The sequence below is a fragment of the Alosa sapidissima genome, chromosome 3, assembly GCF_018492685.1.
Source record: "Alosa sapidissima isolate fAloSap1 chromosome 3, fAloSap1.pri, whole genome shotgun sequence".
Classification (NCBI taxonomy): domain Eukaryota; kingdom Metazoa; phylum Chordata; class Actinopteri; order Clupeiformes; family Clupeidae; genus Alosa; species Alosa sapidissima.
In genome coordinates, this window is record NC_055959.1 from 1022878 (window position 1) to 1048029 (window position 25152).

Consider the following 25152-nt stretch of genomic DNA (forward strand, 5'->3'; position numbering starts at 1 on the left):
TCAATATGAGAGCTTTGATATTCTTTTGCTCTTTATTTTTCCTAGGGGTCAAGGAGAATTAGTTAAAAATTCAGTCATTACTAAATAAAAAAAGGGCTTTAATTCTGAGACAAAGACAAGACTGTTGTAAGCAGTAATGTTTTCATCTCAGAAGGGCCTACCACTAAAATATTCTAGTGATGTGCTTCTTTTCACCTCACAAATCCTCTTTTTCTGCCATATATCTGTGCCATCAGCTGAAACCAAATTTGGTTTGAAGAGACTATGAATCACACTCCTACTATCACAAATACCAAAAAGAAAGAGCCAATAACACAACAACAGTATTTTTCTTGAACATTCATTAGGGATGCATACTGTTACCAAAAAAATCATAAATAGATAACATATGCCACACTATCTCACAGCACTGATATGGAATGAGTATGGGTTACAGAAATCCATGATTTTCCGTGACTGCCTCTAAGTAGAGACTTCACACAAACATATGCCTGGTTTGTACGAAATTAAAGACTTTCCGGTTGATGTTCTGAGATGATTGGCCTGGCAGACAATTTAGGGCTGTGGCTGTGAGGCAGTCCATATAAACTTAATATCAGGATGAGGATAATTGCATACTTCTCCATTCTTCATTAGCCAAACTGGAAAAAGAAATTCCCTGGTCCAGAAGCTTAAAAAAAAAAAAAATGGAGATTATTCATTTACAAACAGAAATATAATTTGTATTGCATTAAAGCACATTAAGATGAAGCACACACAGGAATTACCTTCAAAACTAAAACCTCCAGGTCCTCCAAAGAATGCTTTAAATATGTTGTTAGCATCCACATCTGAGGGTAAGCATAGACAAAAGCATTGATTTACCAGTGGGAAATCAGTGGGGGGCAATAATCTGTTGATGAAGCTAACCCACTCTTCAACATACTTCTCTCATACTTGCTGGTCAAAATAAACCACTGCAATGACTTGCATTGACATTATATTGACATGACATTACTAGGGATGTGCGATATATATCATATACGATAATATTGTGATTGTTGTTTTAACAATGTGTAAATTGACATAATCGAGTATTTAAATTACTTCGGGCAAAAACACTCAAAACACACTCATTGAAGCCCCATGCATTCACTAAATCAGAAGGTGCATGCAGCAGAAGTGGGAGGAGCCCCTGGCTGCAACAGAGCAGGTCACATGATCAGACACACACACACAGTAGCCTAATGTTTATTTTGTGCAGCTACTTAGTTCAAGTGGCATTGGTGAGTTAAACAGTCACATTTTTTCCTACACGGTATTATAATGGAGAAAAAATGTTTGCCTTTCAGTATTTTAATAGTCAGTTGTAAACAAAGAACTCTTTTTATGTACCGTTAGCATCTCTATGGGATTTCTCATATACATTAGTCATAGGCCAACACACTGTAACTTGTAATGCTAGCCTACATGATTGCTCTAAACATTGAAGGAAATAACTGAGATGTACTCTGTTAGTCTGCTTAGTTTTACAGTAAAGGTTTGAAAGGAACTTCAGCTTTAGACTTTCTCTTGGGAAACTCTCAACTAATGGAGCTGGCTAGACCATGCTATTGCCACACACACAGATGGGGGAAGAATGGGAAATGTGTCAGCGTCATATTCGGTTGAAGTCACAGACTATTGGTTTTATTGGTTATGACGCTAACAGGTCTGAACTCATATTTGGTGTAAAAGCTGTTTTTTCATTTCTGCAGGGTTTCTGACCTGAAGCAAAAAAAAATACCTAAAGAATAGCCTGGGCAGTTATTGTCATCTACAATATGAGTTTGGGGAAAACAATAGTAAAAAAGGCTGGTCCACTTTTTTTCAGGTGTGGAGGTGGGATAAACATGTTTACTTTACTATGATTTCTGTGTATGGACAGTTACTGACCTCCCATGCCATCATCCTCCAGATCATGACCACTGTCATAGCGGGATTTCTTCTTTGGGTCAGAGAGCACAGTGAAAGCTTCACCAACCTCCTTAAACTTCTTTTCCTCTTCCTTCTGAACCTCTGCACTTGCACCACTGTGACGGTCTACAAGATAAGTACAGTTTTTTTTGTGTGAACATACATATTTGCTCTACTCCAATTCCTATTGGTTGACACCTGCATGTTGCTCACCAATAACAGCCATATCAGTATATGCATTTTACCTACATATTGTTCACCAGTAACATAGCCATATATATGCAGCTAAATACTGTGTAACTAAAAAGTCAGGCTTAACCATATTGGGAGGAAATGTGGTTAAAGTACCTGGGTGGTGCATAAGTGCTCGTTTTCGGTAAGCTTTCTTGATTTCATCTTCAGTGGCATTTTTGTCAACACCCAACACCTTATAGTAGTCTTTCCTTTTACTCTTTTTCAGTTCCAACTGGGCATTTTTTAACAGATGCTTATGATCTGGTAGAAAAGAAAAACAGAAAGGCACAACAAGCTGATTAAGGTATTAAAGATATTGCATTTCAGTAAAATGCTACCGGCAATTAAGCATATACACTCAGGATCTGATGTACGAAGACATTGCAAATACAGTTTTTCTGTCTGCTGAAAGAGAACGGTGTACCTTGTCAAATTGCGTAGAGTTTACTAAGCCTAATTATAGTGCTCCAGCTGCATGGAATGAGCTGCGAAAACACTTAAAACTGGAGCTCTTCATCTCATTAATAGATTTTTAAGAAAGATAGATGATTAAGAAAGGCATTTCTGTCTGTCTGTCCTTGTTTTTGAATTTGGTATCGTTTCGGTTTTAACTTTGTATGTCTTCGTTACTGCAGTCTTTTTCCTTTGGTCAATGTTGTCTGCTGTGCTGCTGCCTTGGCCAGAGCCCACTTGAAAAAGAGATAACAATCTCAATGTGTTCACTTTCCCTGGTTACATTAAGGTCAAATAAAAAAAATAAAAGCTTTTGTTTTTGCTCCGGAACATTCCTTTAAGTTCCCCATCTTATTATTTTTTTTATTCCTGTCAGTCCACTTTTTTGGCCAGCTCCTGCTCCTAGAGCTTTTGAGAGATTGACATCTTTCCAACTCTATAACGTCCAGCCGGAACCGGTGTTAGTGGATTGCAGAGATGGCGTCCCTGACACTTGTTGTTTTTCCGCCATATTGGATTTTATAGAAAGCAAAACTAAATTTTCATAGGTCACAAATTTTGTCCGATCTTTATTTACCTTTCATTTGAGACCAGGATTATGCTTCTACCAGGGTAGGTATTTCACGGCGGCCACGACGGCCATGGCCGTCGTAGCCCCTTGCGTTGGCCGTGACGCCCCTTTGAAAATCAGAGGTTTACAGGCCACGGTGGCCTTGGTGCCCCCTTCTTTAAATATTCTGCTTTGCGTCCTACTAATAGCGACATATATTTAGCCTATGGCCTGTCAATAATCTTAGCATTCACAGCGCAAATTACGCAGTGGAGAAAGTGACAGCGCAAGAAAGAAAGTGCGTCCAAATTAACCCATTCTTCTCAGTTGAACTACTCGCGAAGTAGCCTACTCATCACACAGACATCACAAGTATCACATGAACGAGCTTTTTCTCAGCTTTTAAACGATGTTAGCCGCTAATTGCTGTGGTGAACGGTTCGCGAGAAAAGTAAATATCATTCAATTTAATCATAAATTCTACTGAAGGTTTTGCGTCCATCTCCCTACCCATTCATCTCGGTGGAATACTTCACGAACCCTTCGTTTAACATATGACAAACCATATATCAGAATAAACAGCAGACCTTACCGAACAGAAAGGTGTAAAACAGTCCCCTGTACAGTTAGCCGTTCCAGACTAATCCCGTTTTGAATTTGCAGTAAATTTCAACATACATGGATGTCTCCAAATTTGGGATTTAAGTTTTACACTGTGTTTAAATTGTTCCACATCATTTCATAACGGGCCAAATACAAAATAAATATTACAAATGTCGCCTAGATATCGGTAAATCAGAGGACAGCTGACAATAAGAGTTTGTGAAAGTAGCCTTAATGATCACAAAATGCTAAGCATGTATCTAGGCTATTTGAGTTTCTTAAAGCTGAGCTGTGCTTAAATTGTTCAATACATGATTTCATAACAGGCCAAATACAAAATAAATGTTAAATATAGCCTAGATATCTGAAAATATTAGATGATCAAATGATTTACAGTTATATGTAATAAGTCATGTTTTATGTTTTTGTAATGTTTCATACAGTGATGCAGGTCTACTGCAGTGAATACAACTTTGATCATTTTTATAGCATATAGTTAACTTTGGCCTTGGTGCCCTGACATGTGGCCTTTGTGCCCCCCACCAAATATGCCCAACTGAAGGCCAAGTGGCCTTGCCCCTACAATGGTGAAATTCCAAGCCTGTGCAGTAAGCATTTGATTGTCAGTATACATTTTGGATAACCAAAAGTCCTATGGGGAGTTTCCAGGCATTTTACAAAACGCATGAGCATACAGCAAACTAAATTATTCATACCCCTGGCAAATATTGATGTAATGTTGATTTTCTCTTGACCAATATGTTTGTTCTGACTGAAAATGACACTGCCACATGCCAAAAGGTTGTAAGACAATGTGGTAGAAACATGAAATAAAAAAAAAACTTTTTTTTAATCTTTTTTAACATTTTTATGAAAAATGGCATGTCCAAAATTATTCATACCCTTCTTAAATAATCAATGGAAACATCTTTATTTACCATCAAAGCTCTCGAAATGGTTCTTATAATACCTACCAAGCCTCTCCATGTCTCCACAGTGATTTTAGACCGCACCTTTTAAGCAGCAATCTGGATTTTGAGGCAGAAAGTATTATTTGCAATCACTTTGGCCTTTTTTGATTTTTTTACTTTTTTGACTGATTGAGGTCTGGACTCCGGCTGGGCCACTCTAAAATGTTGACATTGTTCTCTGTTAACCATTTCTTGCCTGTATGTTTTGGATCATTGTATGGTTTAATGGTCCAATGATGCCTATTCTGGCAGGTCTCTTGGCACACTGCCTGATCTTTTCCTCCAGAATCTCAGTGTAGCCTCTTGCTTTAGTGTTACCGTTTACTTTTGAGAAGGTCACCAGGTCCCCCTGGTTGAAAAACATCCCTTTTGGCATGTGGTAGTGTCAGAACAAACATATTGGTCAAGAGAAAAATCAACATTACATCAATATTTGCCAGGGGTATGAATAATTCTGTTCTTAACTGTACCTTGGCAAATAATGGTCTAAAGCACTCATATTTTCATTCTATATTGATCTACTTTTGCACACAGCTTCACAAGACCTGGTGCTAGGGCTCAGTTGTGTTTCTAAGTGATATCAAGTGACCTAGAGGGCTGAAATGTGGTCAGTTCAGAGACGCTTGTAATCCGGCAGAAAGAAAAAACTATATTCTAGCCTCTGTAACTCTGTGTCAGTACATCACACAGTTATTTTGACTGTTTTCTACGAAAACTACAGCTTTCTATAGAGGTCCAACATTTGATGGTAGGCCCCAAAAGAGGTGGGAACAATGCCCTCATAAATAGGCACAGTGCAATTTCAGGCAAAAACTTGTATTGGAATTCATGTGGTTAAGCAATAAGCCCCGAGAGGCCGAAAACAATCGAAAACAGTGGGCTTTGGTGCTATGAGAGCAGTGATGCTTCTTTTGCATGTAATGTTGGATGCTTCTGTTGCAAGTAACAACTGGGGAGGTGGGTTGATAAGGCATCGAAATCCGCCTTGTTATTCGGTTTGGTTATTAACATTCACCTTGGCACTGTGCCATATTGGAACCATACTGGAGCCATATTTCACAATGGTATTGCAGTCTCATCTTCCTTTGAGTAAGCACTTGAGGACTGGTAAAAAAACCTACCTTTTGTCTTCTCTGTTTGATAAACCTTCTCATAGTCTCTCACTGCCTCCTCATACATCTCAGAGTCCATATAACTAAACAAAAGAGCACATAAATGTATGTATCCATAATGGTTAACAGTTATTTAGAGAGAACACATATAGTTACTTATACAATGGCAGGTGTACATATGCACCCCATACAAACACCTATGATTGTTGATCATTTCATGATCATGAACATTTATATAACAATACTGGTTATGGTCATTGATACTTACCCATACACTTCAATACTGTTCGTGATTTCATTTTTTTTTTTTTTTAAAGTTATTGTGAGAACAGAACTTTTGTTATGTCAAGAAATAAAAAACAATAGCAAAGTAGGACCTTCATGAAGCTGGCCTCCCATGTCATCCAAAAAATATAATTATTATTTGTTTGTGCCATTAAAGCTGCAGTCGACAAGATTTTTTGATCATATTCACTGAAACCGACACTATGCTCTGACAGAACAACATAAATCAGCTGTTTTTAGAAAAAACCCACTCTACCTTCACCTAGTGCCTGTTATTTGTTCTGCAAAAATCCACTGCTCCCTGTTCTTCTGGTCCAATCAGCGCAGGGCTGTGTGAGATCTGACTGTCAATCAGTCTGGTGCACACGCACTGACGAGCACAAACTCGATGGGAGGGTGCTCGATGGTAGTGGGGAAGAGGCATGAGAGTTGTAAACATTCAACATTTTGGCTAAGTCCCCTCAATCTGCCAGACTTGCCGACTGCAGCTTTAAGAGTTTTAACTATACTTTTTCTGGCCAGTGACGTAACTCAGCCCCCCATACTTTTCCAAAACATAATTTCTATTGAAGGAACATTTAAACCCTTTTTCTATTTAAAAATTTTCTATTTAAACCTAGAGCGCACTGATTGAAGCTGCCACTTTTAGCCCTACACTCTGTCAAATGACAAGACACACCCCTCCCTTCTGGCTCAATCAAGCATTTTAAGTTGTGTGCTCGTTGTGTGGCACAATGAGGACTGAATGGCTGATTACAGCATCATGAACCTCGATGCAATCGAAACATTTCTTGATAATGTTTTAAAATAAGTCAAACTCTTATTAAATGAAGTCAAATGATTTTATGAAAGCCCAATTTGACAAAGACCAGTCAGCCTCTACACTGAACATGCCTGTTAAATCTGGTTTGGCAGGTGTGATCTTTGGGACCCTTTGACCTCACAATTTCTCAAAGGCCTTGAGACCAACCCTTGAGGTTTTTGCAGTGGCTCCCAGGGACCTCACAATTGTGTAGAAAGGTGCCTTCAAAGGGGGACTCATTTGAGCCTCTGGAGAAGACTGACTTAGAGCCGCCATCCTTCAAGACTGCCTTGCTGATACTCTTAACCTCAGTTAAGCATGTGGGTGATGTAACCCTGCCCTTTATGTCAACCATGCTTGTATACAGTTTGCAGAAGGTGATTCTTCATTGTGTCCCAATCCCTTCGGACCTTAGATCGAGGGTAACTGAGCTGCCTGCCATGACCCCACATGTTCAGCAAGAGGACTTGTAGCTCCTTAAATATGTCTACACATACGTGCTCTATCGCAAACACATACGTGATCTATGACAAAATAAAGATTAAATCACTTCTTTATCTATCACTCTTTCCAAGGTTTAAAGAAACCTGGATGTCATGATCATCTAGCCCTCTCGGACTATGTTGCATCTGTATCCCACAGTTGCGTCGCTCTACACTATTCTATTGTACATAAGAAAAAAATCAGGCCGTACCTAACTCTTGGCACAGGCAATCATGTTCACCTACAGAGTGACTATTCTTGCACTGTAGCTTGAATGTTACCCCTCACTTATTTGGGATAAAAGCCTAAATAAAAGATAAAAGATAAATGAATAAATGTAAAAAAGGTGACAAAAGGTGACATACAGGTCAGAGGTGTTTAAAAATTCATAACCAATATGGTAGGGCATATTGATCCCGATCTCAAACACATGCATATTCTCAGTTAGTTTAACCCTCTGAGGTCGCGATCCCCCTGGGGGGACTTTTTGGTCTGTTCCAAACACACATCTAAAGCTCCACAAGTTTTTTGTCCTAGAAACATACAAGTAACACCACTAGAATCCTTGAATCTTCTAGTTTTCAAATATATAGAATAAAATATACAATAAAATGTATCAATGGCGATGACACGCCCCTTAGCTATTCAGATGGTAAGCACCCGGGCAATCAATGGTGTCATTGACTCATTGTGTAGCAGGACTAGGTGAGAACATGAGACACAGATTTGTGGGTAATGCAGTCCTCTCAGTGTGATTTACATGTTAATGTAAAGATTTTGAGCGAAGTGGACTGCATTACCCCAAAAGTCTGTGGCACATCTCTTTGGTTTAAATCGGGCTGTAAGTCCTGGGGTTAATACATCTACATTTACGTTGACTAATCGTCCCAGCCTTAACTAAAATACATTTTATCATTCAACATACAACACAAAATGATCTAAAACCCTACCACTGTGCTCTCCTCAAGTAAGCCTTGATATAGCTTTCATCCAGCTTGATGGCCTTGGTGCAGTCTTCTATGGCCTGCTCCAGTTTATTTAACTGAAAAGACACAGCACAAGTAAGTATTAAACACACTCTTCATCCAAAAAAAATGCTTATTTGTTGTTAATGTATGACTTCTTGCGACAACTGACAGATTCTGATATGGTGTTGATGTCATGACTTTGAGGAAATAAGAGTGTGTGTTTATGTGTGTGCAACTGGAAAGTTAAGACCCTTTCTGTTTTTAACATTTTGTTATGTTTCAGACTTAAAATGGATTCAATTCATTTTTTTTTTTTAAAAACATCAAACTATGCACAATGCTCCTTTACTCCACAACAACAACAAAAAACAGGCAGTTAGAGTGTTTTGTAAATGTATTAAAACAAAAATAATTCAATTCAATTCATTACTTTATTGCCATGTCAACACACAGTTGATTGGAATTTGTCTTGGTGCCAATCCAGTTAAAAAGGCAACAATTCATCACCATGTCGCCATTCTCCAGTGCCATTGCAGTACGCACTGTCAAATAAGACTGAAATATCCAATTTACATAGGTATTCAGACCCTTTGTTATGATGCTTGCAATTGAGCTATGTGCATCTTATTCCTACTGCCATCAATGGTCCTTGAGATGCTTCTACAACTTGATTGGAGTCCACTTGTAATGAATTCACTGGACATTATTAGGAGGCACACATCTATCTAAGGTCTCACAATTGATGGTGTATGTCAGAGTGAAAACCAAGTTTGGTTATGATACATGAAAGGGGTGCTGAGATGAGCTCACTTCCTGTTTGGTGGCTTTGCCGTCGATTTCAGTTGGCTGCGACGGGCAGACGCTTTCAAAAATGAATACGTGGTCCTTGGTCCAAGGATTCCAACGATCCCTCATTTTTCAAAAACGGGCCAAGGGGTCAGAAGTTACGTGTGTGAACACACATCCAACTTTGGCCTGTTGGTGGCGCTAGAGAGCTCGGGGTGCCGACATGAAACTTGGTGAAATTAATCATGGGACTGTCGCCATTCAGTGTGCCAAATTTCACAACTTTTTACCAGACAGTTCTATGGGCTGCCATAGACTCCCATGGTGGAATAATAGGGAAGAAAACATACAAACACAATGGGTGCCTAGGCAGCTTCGCTGCTTGGCCCCCAGCTAAACTGACTAAAACTACCTAAAAAAATAAAGTATCAAAGTAAAGTATCAATAAAGCTAATCAATTAACTCATTGAGTGCCAAAAACGTAATATTACGTTTCTCCTTCCCATGCGTTGAGTGCCAAAAATGTAATATTACGTTTTTAGCTTTTTTTTTTTAATTACAAAACTAGACACTCTAACACACCTTATATGTGATTTTGGGAACTCTGTGATGAATGGAAATGAAATATATGACGATCGAAAACTCATGAAAACGCACAATCTGGACATTTTATCATAACTCGGTTGCCGCTTTGGGTCGAATCAGTGACGCATGCACGTCAGGTCAAAACCAGGCCATTTCCGTGGATCTATCACTAGGTGGCAGTCTCGCCAGGTCTCGCTGATCACTTCCCGGAAAGTTTACAGGCAACACTTCATATTTCATGAAAGACGATATATCTCCATTTCTAGAAAAAAAAACAGCGATTTTGATGAAAACTAGCCACTGTTTAGCTTGGGATTTCTCAGGAACAGAGTCGTGTAGAAATACACGGTTTGCACCCACTGAGAGCTTAAAGTCCCACCTTTTAAACGAGCCATTGTATGTGTTCATAGCTATAACACAGAATATGCTGTGGCTGTACAAAAATCATCAACAATGGTCTAGATTGCTGGCACTCTAGGACAAAGCTTCCGAAAACAGCTTGGCATTCAATGAGTTAGGCAAATCAAATTTGAAAAAGGAAAAACAGCTTGAGAATGGATAACCAATTGAAATTTGAAATGCGAGATTATAATACTAGAAGCATTTATTGATGGATTAATTCATCATTTACTTGTTGTTTTCAATGCATTTACAATGGCAAATTAATGAAATATTTTATTTCTTTTCATTTATTACTCCTCCATATAGATCATAATGTATATTTGTCTTGATGTCTGCATGTCATTATGTCTTTCTTTCAGTCTATCATTATGTGACATTATGTGTATCTGTCTGTCATTCTGTATGTGTCTTTCTGTCTGTATCTGTCTGGGCAGAATGATAAAAATGACAGCATGAACAGGTGAATGTGAGGTGCATCTTGCCTTTGATCCAACTGTGGCACGGTTACAGTAGAGTTTGGCATTTGTTTTGATGTTGTTTGGGTCAATGGTGAGTGCCTCAGAATACAGTTCATAAGCTTCAGTGTAACTGCCTTCTTTGAAAGCTTTGTTTCCCTCTTCTTTCTTGGCTTTCAGGGCTTTTGCATTCTGCAGAAAGAGGAATTCATCCAATCTTATTAACATATGTAAAATGCAAATAAAAGCAAAATGTGATAATATACAAGTCTTGTAAACCCATACTTGAATTTCCCCTTGGGGATCAATAAAGTATCTATCTCTCTATCTATCTATCTATTTAGCAACAAAAAGGACATAGACAACATATCTAATGTTGAAAATGAAAATGTGGACTATTTCATGGAAAATATATATGTTAATTTTGAATTTGATGCCAGCAACATGTTTAAAAAGAAAAGTTGGGACGGGAGCATGTATACCCCGTGCTGCTTTACCTCTTCATTTAACAAAATTCTGTAAATGTTTAGGAACTGAACTGAAACATGGAGGAAAAAAACAACACAGTCCACAATGTCATGACATCTTTTAACACATGAATTCCAATACAAATTTCAAGTTTTTGCCTGAAATTGCACTGTGCCTACTTATGAGGGCATTGTTCCCACCTCTTTTGGGGCCTACCATCAAATGTTTGACCTCTATAGAAAGCTGAGAACCAGTCAAAATACTGTGTGATGCACTGACACAGAATTACAGAGGCTACAATATAGTTTTTCTTTCTGCCGGATTACAAGCATCTCTGAACTGACCACATTTCAGCCCTCTAGGTCACTTGATATCACTTAGAAACACAACTGAGCCCTAGCACCAGGTCTTGTGAAGCTGTGTGCAAAAGTAGATCAATATAGATTGAAAATATGAGTGCTTTAGATCATTATTTGCCAAGGTATGCTCATGCGTTTCGTAAATGACTATGGAAACTCCCAATATTACTTTTGGTTATCCAAAATGCATACTGACAATCAAATGCTTACTGCACATGAACCCCTCATGTTAAGAGGCATTAAAATTACAATGTTTCATCATTTGTGCACACAGGTTTACACAGAGTGATGAATACCCCTACATCTTTACTTCTAAGAAACCCTGCCTCTCTGGAATGCTCTTTTTCATACCCAATTGTGTTGCCAGTAACCCTAATTAGTTGTGAAACATTCCTCCTTTTGTTTTCTTTGTCATTACACAACTTTTCCAGCATTTTGTTACCCCCGTCCCAACCTTTTTTGAAACATGTTGTTGGTATCAAATTCAGAATTAACATATATTTTCCATGACATAGTCAAATTTGTGATTTTCAACATTTGATATGTTGTGTGTCCTTTTTGAGTAAGTTGTTGTTTTTTCATATAATTTTTCTCTCAATAATGAAATGGAAAAGCTGACAATCAACACAAAAGAAAAACATGAATAATCCTATCTAAAAAGTCACTTACCCTGCAAGCCAGTCTGGCTTTTTCATGGTCTGGTGCCATACGAAGTGCTTGGATGAAGAACTGTACTGCTTTATCAATACAATCCTCATAGTAGAGACACAAACCACGCACATACAGTGCGTCACCATTGGTTGAGTCCATCCGTAAAATATCACTAGGAAAGGAAATGTGACAATTATGTTGAATATAGAGAATGAAGAAACATGGAGGAAAAAAAACACACAGTCCACAATGTCATGACTTCTTTTAACCAACCATTATAACAATTTCAATTTCATATATTTTCTTGTGTAAAGCTGAAGTCATCTTGAATGCCAAAATAAACAGGATCAATAAATAAGATGCTTGCTCTTATCTAGACATAGGTAAAGCCAGAGACTTTCTAATGAGGAGACAGCACTCAAAAAATACTCCATAGAAATGCATGGGGCTAGTTTGTCACGCCAATATGGCCGTTGTCTACACATATCCCACCCCTTCCTCGGCAAAACGTTGACATGTGAATACATTGAGCCAATCATATGGTGTGTTGTGAAGACATCGTGCCAATCATGTGTTGTGATCTCGCCGCTGGAGCAAGATTGTCGTGTGTCGTGAAGCCTTGCGCACGCGCAGTTCGACCCAAAGACTGTGCCCGATGAGTGCCCATAAAACGTTGGTATATGGCCGCCCAGTGGAGGGACTTGCCTAAAAGGACTTTGGTAAAGCTAACTCTCTCAGCACATTCAAGATTTATAGTGTCAGAGATGTTACAATAGAACTTTGTTCTAAGCACTGCTACTTAGGGTTGGGCACCAAAACCCGATTCCAATATGGATTTCAGTGTGCCTCATTTCGGTGCCACTTAAATCCCCCGCTGTTTTTATTTGTTGTTTGTTTGTTTTAATACGAGGTATCAATGCATCTTGCCCTGATAGCTAACTGTATAGGATGTGGTGCTAACATAAACACTTCAAGATGTAAACTTAAAGCAGAGGGATGGACCATATAGTAGACCATGTTTAACAGCTCGTGTGACCTCATGCTTTACCATTGATGTGAATTTTGTATCGCTCGAAAATTTAACTTTATTCAAATGAGGACCAATCAGTTCAGTGTTTGTGTTTGGAGGTGGGAATGAAATATATTATGTCTTAGTGACCTTGTTGTTTCTATGAACATGAATTGTTGTTTATTGGCAACATCAACTTAAGGCATAAATACCCCTGTATATCTTCATTAAGTATTCAAACTTTTGAACTAGCTGATATCCTAATTACCTCACTAGGCACCACTTGCAGCCACTACTGTTTTCCTGTTTGCCATTTTGCCGTCCATGCCCGAGGCGAAATGTTTTTTGGGCGAAATTTGCGAGGTGTTTCGCTGTGCTGAAACCTACCGTAAAGGAATTTCATGAACTCTTGTCTAAATCTAGCAATAACCATCCTTTATAGCCGCAAGCAGCAATGGCGGGCCCGAGCACCTACGTGCAAGCATTGGAAGCGCTTGCTCACTTCCTGTTGGGTGTGGCCTTTTACACCGATGGTAGACTAGATGGCACTACACCACAAATATGTAGGGTACAATGATAAGCTTCAAAGTTATTCGTTTGATATACATTTTGTGATATGCAGTGCAATGCAGATAACAGTTGACTAGTTATCCTAAAAAACTAGGAGAAGTGCATCAAAATTGATCATGTGCCACCAGTGTAATAGCAAAATTTTAGTGTAATTTTATCTGTTGCCAGATGGTGCCGCTATGCCAAATATGCATTGTGGGTGTGTGAATATAATCATTACCATAATAATGAAGAATCTGTGAGGTTTGACCCATTTCAATCAATGCATAACAAATTCATCGCACATAGTCCAAGCTGAATTGAACGCAGAAAGAGTCCGTCTGACTAAGTTCCTCGTAGTAATTTCTTCATATGACAGTATGCTTGACAATCTATATTTTGTCCAACCTCAGCTCCCTTCACAAACAATTATAGTTACCTGGCAACAGACTGGGCTTCCGGGTAGCGGCCAAGTAAAGCCAAACATTCTGCCTTCAGAACTTTAAACCTGTGACAGGCTGATGCAGACTCCAGTGCTCGGTCCATACAAAAAACTACCTACAAATGTACAAAATATAAGACAGTGAGAGACATGCAAGTCAAATGAAACGAGACAAATATGAATAAGAGAAATGTAGGCATATTTATATAAATATGTCCATTTATGCTTCTGTCAGAACTGACATCATATGTTCACTAGCTGTGAACTTCTAAAAATAAAGCTGCTGAACATCTCTCTTTAAAAAAGAGGTAAGGCTAGTTGCACCTTTATCAATGCATGCTACTTCTCAAACAATCCAATCATGAAAACATACAACACACATAAAAAGAGAAAACATGATGAATTTGATCATTATATTACCATTCTGAAGTCTCGTTTCTCAAAGCCAATTTCTGCCATCTTCTCATACTCCAAAATAGACTCTGCATTTTTAATCTACAAAAGTAATAGAAAATACACTTCCATTTTTAGGATACCGTTATTTTACTGTAAAGCATGTTATTGATTGCAGGTAATTACATAAATTAATGAAAAATTGAAAAGACATCCAAAGTGTAGCTTTGCAACTCTTGAATTAGAAATCTCTTGTAAGATCATTTTGATTTCATTTAATAAGAGTTTGACTTATTTTAAAGGGACACCAGGCAAGCCTTATGCTTTTTCTCTACGAAGCTCCCCCTAGCGTCTGTATGTGTCGATACGTGTGCGAGCCCTCGCTCGGTCTGAAGCTCTTTTCCTTTTCTTTGCATCTTCCGTCAAGGGTTTTCGCTGCTTCTTTGCCGGCTCTGCCATTATACACACGTTTGCAACAATCGCTAGCGTTTCATTAGCCTGCCTCTGTGTTGGGGATGCAGGATGTAAACTGATCCTGCTTCTCGCAATGTCAGAGACTTTGAGAGACTGAAGGTCGGCGGGAACGATGCACCGAACTTGCAAGCGGAATATTCTTCCTACAGGCAGTAGGGGCGGGCGAAAGTGTCTTCATACGCCCTGTAATGAGTCATTTAACCATATACCGACTGACGAAGATGATTTAACACGAAAACGTTGCCTGGTGTCCCATTAAGGCGCCTTATCAAGACAAATTTGCTTAAAGCAACACCAAAGAGTTTTTTGTACCTTAAAATAATGTTTCTTAAATCATTTCAGTGGTTCATCAACTCGTAACAGGGTGAACGGCACTTCTGCATTCGTTTCGCAGCCCTCTATCAGCTATAACCGCACTATGTACCGTGTCTGTGGAAATCATTATTTGCAAAGCCGGCGCTGGAAAAACAAATAGTGTCCGTGCGACAGAGGAAAAGTGCTTTAGTGTTGCTTTAACGCTCTGGCAGCCAAATTTGCTTGTTTTCGTGATGAAACGTCTTAAAATAAGCCAAACTCTGATTCAATTAAGTCAAAATTATCTTACGAGAGCGCCCTAGGTAAATAAATCTGTACTAAAAAACAATACCAATTAGATTTTGTATCTTAGTTTTTCACAATTGCTAAAACACTAAACCCCATTCTCTGAACTAAATGCTCAGATGCCTGAACACATTTCACCTAATACTTTTTGCAAATCTCAAACACATTCTCATGCAGTAAAACACATTTTGCTCTGTGATGTACTTGTGATTGTGGTAATCACAAATGGAACTTGTGGTAATTACAAATGGAAAAAGGTAATAAGAAAGAAAGCATAGATATCATGCCTTAAACATGACTTAAAAATGATTGTACTTGTTTCAAATGATGTGACAACCAATATAAAGCTAGTTCAGAGTGCAAACAGGTTGCTGAACAGTGCAGGCTTGAATCAACAATGGACAAAAACGATCACGAAGACATTAGAGTGTATTGTAAGCTATAGACTGTAATGTACTTCTCATTTACAATACTGAACTTTCAGTATACAGTTTTTCACAATTGAAACACATTTTTTGAAACCTTCCTCACTTTTCTCAAAACTGTAAACACAATCTCATTCGCAATACTTTTTTACTGGATTTACAGTAAATGTTGAATCCACAGAGTTGTGAAATTTTTGCTTTTTTTGTGTTTTAGATGCATGACTCCCACACGGATATTGACTTTACATGCTTCCTCCAATCTGAACTGTATCAACTCCAACATCAACAGTGTCACCACCCTCAAACGGATTACCACTTTCCTTAATCAGAAGCATGGATGAATAGTGAGGTCCGACTCCTGCTGAAGGCACGTGACTTCGCCCTTCAGATCAGATGATGCTCAGGCCTATAGCTCATGCAGGGCTAACTTGAAGAGGGACCTCAAAAAGGCCAAGCACAACCAGAAGCTAAGGATCGAGGATCACTTCAAGAATATGTCTAACCCCAGACGTATGTGGCAAGACATCCAGGCAATCACAGACTACTAACACCAGCCCCCTACCACCGATGCCTCCTTGCCTGATGAGCTGAACCACTTCTGTGGACGCTTTGACAGGGACAACTCTTCCCACCGACGTGTGTGCGACACTGAGCATTACTAATGCACGTAAAGCTGCTGGTCCTGATGGCATCCCTGAATGCGTCCTCAGGGCCTGTACTGTGCAGCTGACTGAGGTTTGGACTGACATATTCATCCTGTCACTAGCCCAAGCAGCTGTGTTTGCCTTGATGGCAAGCCTTAATGACTTCCATCCAGTTGCACTCATCCTTATGAACTACTTCAAGAGGCTGGTCTTGGCTCACCTGCTTACCACACTCACTGGACCCCTTCCAATTCGCCTACCGTCAGAACAGGAGTACGGAGGATGCCATCTCAACGACACTTCACTCCGCTCTGTCCCACCTTGACAACAGCAACACATGTGAGAATGCTGTTCATTGACTTCAGTTTGGAGGGGATGATGGTGTTGAATGCTGAACTGATCACCAAACTCGTTGAACTGGGCATCAAAATACCTCCCCCTGTAACTGGACTTCCTAACCAAAAGACCGCAGTCTGTTAGGTCAGATAACCACACCTCAACCCTCAGTATGAACACTGCTCCATTCGGCAATTTGTTCAAACTGTTTCTTCACAGCTAATGAGTAGAAAATGTTTTGTCACCTAAGGACTCTGTTCATATTGTACAGACCTTTTAATGACATTTTCAGTCTGTTAAGAGGCGATAGATAGATAGATACTTTATTGATCCCCAAGGGGAAATTCAAGGGTCTCAGTAGCATACAGACATCTCACAACATGCACTTACAGCAGAAATGGTAAACATAAGCATAAACATATAACTAAACTCCACTGTACAGTAAGACAGTAGAAGATAAGAAAGATAAGAAAACTAACAAAACTAAATACACTATATAAATTAAATTTAGAAAGTCCAATGTGCTTGAGGGTGATCAAGCATAAGACGCTTGTAGTGACAGGGCCAGGACTAGTAAGGTGCTAAAGGGAGTGAGTGAAGGTGAAGGTGCAAAAAGTAGTCCAACCATAGTCCTTTAGTTATGTGTGCATGGCAAGGTGCTCAAGAGAGTGAGTGTCATGGTGAAGGTGCAAAAAGTAGTCCAACATTAGTCCAACAGTGCAACAGTGCAAGAATAAGGTCTAGAGACCAGCATAAATAATATGGACAAATAGGAGAGTAAAGTATAATGTAGACATGGTAAAATAAAAAACTATGTCAGTGCAAGAACAGGTTGAGGTAATAGGGTTATAACCATTCATTCATTCAGTATTGTAGCAGAAGCCTGACCGCAGCCATTGATCATGTATGCTAATATAGCATGAAAAACAGTGTAGCAGTAAAACAGTAGTGAAAACATTAGGCTGTGTACATTAGTAAAACAGTAGTAAAGCAGTAGGACAGTCAGTACTCAAACATGGAGAGGGTGGAGAGGCAGACAGACTTCTCTGCTTAGTCTATCTCTCCTCTTCCCTTTAGTGAGGCATAACAGTTCAATGGCCCTGGGGACAAATGACTTCCTCAGCCTTTCAGTTGTGCATGGCAGTGAGCGAAGTCTCCAGCTGATCAAGCTCTTTTGCTTTTTGATAGTGCTGTAGAGTGGATGACATTCATTGTCCAAGATGTTGATCAGTTTGTTTAGGGTCCTTTTGTCAGATATTGAAGTGATGCACTCCAGTTCAGCTCCCACTACAGAGCCAGCTTTCCTTGCAGCCTGTCAATTCGCCCAGCATCCTTCTTCTTTGTTTTTTCGTCCCCAGCAAACCACTGCATAGAAGAGGACGCTGGCAACAACAGACTGGTAGAACCTCCTGAGGAGCTTGCTGCACACATTGAAGGACCGCAGCCTCCTCAGGAAGTACAGCCTGCTCTGCCCTTTCTTGTAGAGTGCATCAGTGTTGGCTGACCAGTCCAGTTTATTGTCCAGGTGGAGACCCAGATACTTGTAGGTGCTTACCACCTCCACATTGACCCCATCAATGGAGACTGGTAGCAGAGCGGGCTTAGACCTGCGGAAGTCCACCACCATCTCCTTGGTCTTTGAAGTGTTGAGTTAAAGGTGATTGAGTTTGCACCAATGCACAAACTCCTCCACCAGGCTCCTGTACTCTTCCTCTTGCTCGTCCCTGATACACCCCACAATTGCAGTATCATCAGAAAACTTCTGCATGTGGCATGACTCGGTGTTGTAGCAGAAGTCAGATGTGTACAGGGTAAACCGGACTGGAGAGAGCACAGTTCCCTGTGGCGCTCTGGTGCTGCTTATCACAGTGTCAGAGAGACAGTTCTTCAGTCTGACGAACTGTGGTCGCTCGGTCAGGTAATCTGTAATCCAGGTTACCAGGTGAGCGTCCACACCCATCTGCAAGAGCTTGTCTCCCAGTCTGAGGGGTTGGATGGTGTTAAAAGCACTTGAGAAATCAAAGAACATGATTCTCACAGCACTTTTCCCCTTGTCTAGGTGAGAATTTGTCCTGTGTAAAAGATAAGTGATGGCATCGTCCATGCCCACTTTCTCCTGGTATGCAAACTGTAATGGGTCTAGTGCATGGCGTACCTGGGGTCTGAGCATACCTAAGACCAGTCGCTCCATTGTTTTCATCACATGTGATGTCAGAGCGACAGGCCTGAATCATTAGGCTCACTGGGGTGTGGTTTCTTGGGGACGGGGGTGAGACATGATGTCTTCCACAGTGTTGGAACTTGTCCGAGACGTAGACTCCAGTTGAAGATGTGCTTCAGTGGCTCCCCCAGTTCAGCAGCACAGGCCTTGAGTGGGGGAGGGGTGCAATATCCAGTGATGGTGGGGGTGAGTGTTGCACTGGTAATGAGGTGTTGTAAAAGTGGTTCAGCTGGTTCGCCCTGTCCAGGTCTCCATCCACAGAGCTGCTGCTCTTCTTAAGGCCAGTGATAGATTTCATACAGTCCCACACCTCCTTCATGTTGTTTTCTTGCAACTTCTGTTCCATCTTCCTTCTGCAGTCCTCCTTAGCCTCTTTCAGCTTAATCTTGAGTTCCCCCTGTACTCGACTCAGCTCTGTCATGTCCCCCTTCTTAAATGCCATCTTTTTCCTATTGAGAAGGGTCTTCACATTACTGGTTATCCAAGGCTTGTTATTTGGATAGCAGAGTACAGTCCTTGTGGGAACAACAATGTCCATACAGAAGTTCAGATAGTCAGTAGTGCAATGTGTGACCTCCTCTAAGTCCTCTCCATTCAGTAGCACACTCCAGTCAGTGGACTCAAAGCAGTCTCTCAAAGCCTCATCCGCTTCCGGTGTCCACTTCCTGAAGGTGTGCGTGGCAACTGGTAGCCTCTGAACTTTTGGCTTGTACATTGGCTGAAGATGAATAAGGGCTTGAGACGGAACGTAGACACAAACATCAATGGCGTGTGAGAACTCCCTCGGCATGTAGTATGGTCGTAGACTGACCGCTAGTAACTCCACAACCTTACAGCATACAGTCTCCTTCACTGTAACATGTCCGGGATTGCACCATCTGTTGTTTATGTATAGCACCAGTCCGCCTCCCTTCTTTTTGCCAGAAAGTTTATTGTCTCTGTCCAAACGAGCTACACTGAAGCCGGGCAGCTCAACGTTAGCTGGGGGGATAAGGCTTGTTAGCCACGTTTCCGTAAAACATAGCAAACTACAATCCAAAAAAGGGCACTTTTTGTACAAACTACAATCCAAAAAAGGGCACTTTTAGATTATCCCCCCCAGACCTAGCATTGTAGCTCAATAGATGTACTGGCCATTAGCTGCAGCCACTCCAGTTCAGTAGCACCGATTTTGGTCGTTATTTTTCCTATCGACAGCACTCTGCGACGTTTAGAGATCAGAGCTAGTGAGTGGAGCTGAACGGTGTGAATATCCCGCTCCTTGCTCAAGTGGCTGTTCACTCGGGCGCTCCTGCGCTCAAATTTGCGCCAGGTCGCTCCACTCAATTTCGCTCCCCGCTCCACTTAAAAATTCTCCCGCTCCACGCTCGCTCCAATTTAAAAGAGGGAGAAATAATCTACCAGCCGAATTGTCACCTTAAACAGAAAACTTAAGAGCAACGGAAATATATTTCACTCATAGAACATTTATTTTAAATAATTATTTGGTGATAGATAGATAGATAGATAGATAGATAGATAGATAGATAGATAGATAGATAGATAGATAGATAGATAGATAGATAGATAGATAGATAGATAGATAGATAGATAGATAGATAGATAGATAGATAGATAGATAGATAGATAGATAGATAGATAGATAGATAGATAGATAGATAGATACTTTATTGATCCCCAGGGGAAATTCAATTCAAATTCAATTTTATTAGGTTTTATTAGGAAGACATTAATTCTGGGTGGATTTGGGCATGCCTCAGACTCGTGGTGTGAGCGGTATCGGAGCGAAATTGGAGCGGAACAGAGCGGCCGCTCCGGCCTCTAAGTTAAAAAGAGCTCCGCACTCCAACAAAATTCCGTCTGCTCCGCTCCTCGCTCGCTCGTGCTCCGCTCACTAACTCTGCTAGAGATCAGGATTTCTCCTTTAAGATGTTCAATACCAGGAGTCACCAATGCGCAATGCCAATGATAATCTTTTTGGTTTATTTATTTATTTTTAGTAAGTAAGTAAGTAAGTATAAGTATATATAAGTCGTATATAAGTATATATAAGTAATACTTATATACTATACTTAAGTCGGTGACAAGTCTGTTCAGTGTGTTCCATGCCGTCGTCAGTAGTAAGGAGCCGTCTGCGTTTATTTTGACCGACTTGACTTGTCAAATCAACCAGTGGGCAGTCGTACTCAATGACCAATCTGATTGGTCAAGACAGGAAGTGACGATAGCAAGCATACCAGATAAACAGAGACGGCGCAGACGATGGCACCATACTCTCATTGTAGCGTTTGAATTATTGTATTGGATTTCAATCCTTCTTGACTACTATCAACACTCTCTGATGACAACAATGACTGATGACAGCGTGCTCCATTTTTCGTCATTTCCGTTTTTTCTTTTTTGGGCAACAATACAGATTAGCGTTGCATGCTATTATGGAGACTCATGTCTCACGCAAGTGCAGACTCTACGCTCAATGCACTTTTTTGACCGACTCGGGGAGACGGGAGCTGACTGATCAGTCCGACTGCCTTTTGGGCCTCAATAAACCCAATTAGACAGATAAGTTCTGCCTTATGTACCAGCCAGTGGTACCAATATAAGGACAAAGACAATCAAGCAATATCCTTTCCAGTATTTTATATCACACTGGATCGAGCTATTGGCCTATAATTATCCAAACTCCCAACCTTGTCAGCTTTGTCCATGATGACAGTCACAAGAGTAACAGACAACATAGATTCAGTTAGCAGGACATGGGTCATGAATCCAGAAAAGCAAATGGCAAGCAGTACGGTTACCTTCGGGCTAGCAAACTTAAGGTTCTCTGCTGTGATGTGGTCTGACCCAATACAGGGATGCAAACACGTGTGGTGAAAAAAGAAACACGACAGACACCCCCCCTACTAAAGAATATGAACATATTTCCCCCATCCTAGCATCTCTATACTGGCTACCTGTTAAAAGTCGCATTGACTTTAAAATATTACTTCTCACATACAAAGCCATAAATGGCCAGGCACATGAATATATTAAAGATCTCCTAGTCCCATATAACCCACCTCGACCGCTACGATCACAGAATACTGGACTTCTTGTAACCCTAAGAATCTCAAAAACTACAGGAGGCAGAGCTTTCTGCTACCGCGCACTCCTCCTCTGGAATAATCTCCCTCCCTCAATTCGATTAGCAGACACCCTCCCTATTTTTAAATCTAGACTTAAAACATACCACTTTAGTGCCTCCCATAGTTAGGTATGGTGCAGTGTGGAACTTCAACCACCTCAGGGTTTTTTGGAATGGACCACCCTGCTGAGTCCTCGTGTGACTGGCACCCCAGTCATGAGTGCACTGGTGTCAACTGGTGTCACCATGCCTTAGTTATGCTGCTATAGCATAGTGCTGTCATGGACTTTTCATGTGTCACGCTGTACAACCTCCCTTCTCTCCTCTTTCCCCTTCCCTCTCTCTCAACTCTCCTTCTCTTGCCTATTCTCACTATGGTATAGCACTATATTATAGAACAATTGGGTTCTATGGAACTATTTATTTGTTTTTGATTGGCCGAGAGATGTTCCATGAGTTGGAATATCCCTGGACATTTCAACTCAGACTTTGCACAGCTAATAATAAATCACTCCGCGATACAATGAGAAGATTTGACACAATGTTCTCATCCCAGCTCTCCACTATTTCAAGCAATGGGTTACTCCTTAGCAAACCATAACGAAACAGTGCTTCACCACATCTGTGGATTAAGCTACACAGTCAACTCAATGTAAGTAAGATAAACGAGGATGCTAATTGTTCTCAGCATTGCCAGCATTGTGTAGGGCCTATAATATGATTGTCACTTGGAGGAGACTTGTAGATAACTAACGTTAGCATAGTTAGCTAACCGCTGCTAACGTGCTAGCATCGTGTCAGAAAAACATATGGGGCTGTGCACAGTAGTGTAACATTTATTCACCATAAATTAATAAAGTTGAGTGGTTCTGCAATGTAGGCTATGTTTCCGTTTTTTTGCAGTACCATGTCCCTTACATAACATGGCCCAGTGTCCTTGTAACATGCATGCAGCAAAGCTAGATATGAATGTGATTTCAGCCCGACTTTCAACATTTCTTTCAAGAAGACACGTAAACCACAAAGACCCCTAAAGAGGGATCTGGAATGTTGGTTACCTAGCAACCAAGACGCTGTCTATTGAAAAGGGAACTGTTTTTTGATGTGTAAGAACGATGTCGAAATTAACATTTTTAAACAATATTGGGGTGTTTTCAGATTATTTAGTTTGTGGTAGAATTGTTGTATAAAAGCAATATAGCACTCGTGATCGTGGGATTGGTCATGGATATTCCCACGGCTGTTGTTGCCTGCGCCACTCCGCCTCCGGCCTCGTGGCTACGGCCGAACAACACCCGTGGGAATATCCATGACCAACCCCACTCTCACTCGTGCTATATTGCTTAATAGAACCATTGATATACTTATTGATATTACCCATTGTTTTACTAACCCACTCTATATTTCTCTTTCTTCTTACCCCTTACCTCACTTGTGAGGTATACCATTACCAGTCATCAGCCATCCTTGTGTTTGGCCCTCATCTCACCTGAAGTCCCATCCTTACGACTGCCCTATCATCGCCATATGCTGTCCCCCTGCCCGGATTCCTGACCCGTGCAGCCTAGCGACCCACTACTTGCCCTATGACAACTCCTAATCCCCCTGGACAATTCTATTTCCTACACTGGACTATTTGAACTTACTGACACTAAATAGGATTCATACATTATCATACTGGATATGTAATCATCCCACCTCTTGTAGCATACACCTCAGGTGGCTTTAAACACCATGTTCTATTATCTACATCTAACTAACTATGCATATGTGTGCCAGGCTTCAATTATAAGAATAACTATCTGGTGGTAGAAGCAGTTGGCTGGACAGTATAAAATTATCATCCTCACAAAACTGTAACATATGTCTGGCAAACAGAGACTGACTGTCTGCAAGGTCTGAATAATATGACCAACTACACAAACACTTGTGAAATGATTCTGATGAATAAAGGAATTTATATAGGCAAGCCTATTTAAATATATATATCTTCATTCTGTGAACACTCATAAGGTGTATATACACTGAGAATAAAAGGCTCTTTATTTTTAAACTTCAATTGTACAGCAATGCACCATCAACTCCAGTCCTGATGACATTTATCACAGAGTCCAGCTTCTTGTGCCAAAGGATAGCCACACCACCTGATATCCGTCCTCTCACTATTCCCATAGTGAGGTCCGCTGTGGATTCCCCTGCTCCATGGAAACTGTCAATAAGAGTTCAATTTCCCCAGAAAAATAGTGTCCAAACAAATTGGTGCCTTCTTACATATGAACAAAATTCAGGAATTGTATCAGTCTGGCTTCAGAGCTCACCACAGTACTTAATCAGCCTAGTTAACGTTTTTAATGACCTCCTCATTGCTGCTGATAATGGATATGTATCAATACTGGTCCTCCTGGAACTCAGCGCTGCCTCTGACACCATAGACCCACCTGACATACTACTTCATAGGCTTAAACAACATTAACATTCTGTAAAGCGCCATGAGACATGTGTAATGTTTTGGTGCTCTATAAGTGAAATTAAATTGAAATTGAGATCCTGCTTGGATAAGAAAATTTCTTGCAGACATACAATATTCGCATTTTTTGCAGAAGGTTATCCACAACCATACGTCAAGCCCTATCTCCAGCAGCATTGCTGACACGGAGCCCCCGACAGTTATAGGATGCAACATGCATGTTTGAAGATTAAGATAGCGGGGCTGCAGCTCCAACGGGCCCCGCTGTGTGTACCGGAGCTATATGCCCTGCCCTGAACATTGTGTTTTTCATTTTTGATTTAGTGTGTAATGACTGCTCAGTAGTGCTTTCATTTTGACTGT

At 40.5% G+C, this 25152-nt stretch overlaps 1 protein-coding gene across 1 annotated transcript in view; it reads right to left on the bottom strand.

The window, feature by feature from the left end:
• Positions 1-333: 333 nt before the first annotated feature.
• The window catches only part of dnajc7 (DnaJ (Hsp40) homolog, subfamily C, member 7), a 51232-nt gene continuing 26413 nt past the window's right edge, over positions 334-25152 (bottom strand). The window contains exons 5-14 of the mRNA XM_042085988.1: positions 14523-14597; positions 14100-14218; positions 12121-12274; positions 10652-10816; positions 8379-8470; positions 5868-5941; positions 2284-2430; positions 1915-2061; positions 768-830; positions 334-670 (exon numbers count right to left, since the gene is read on the bottom strand). Coding sequence (XP_041941922.1) covers positions 633-670; positions 768-830; positions 1915-2061; positions 2284-2430; positions 5868-5941; positions 8379-8470; positions 10652-10816; positions 12121-12274; positions 14100-14218; positions 14523-14597 — 1074 coding nt within the window. The 3' untranslated portion in view covers positions 334-632. The remainder of the gene's footprint in view (positions 671-767; positions 831-1914; positions 2062-2283; positions 2431-5867; positions 5942-8378; positions 8471-10651; positions 10817-12120; positions 12275-14099; positions 14219-14522; positions 14598-25152) is intronic.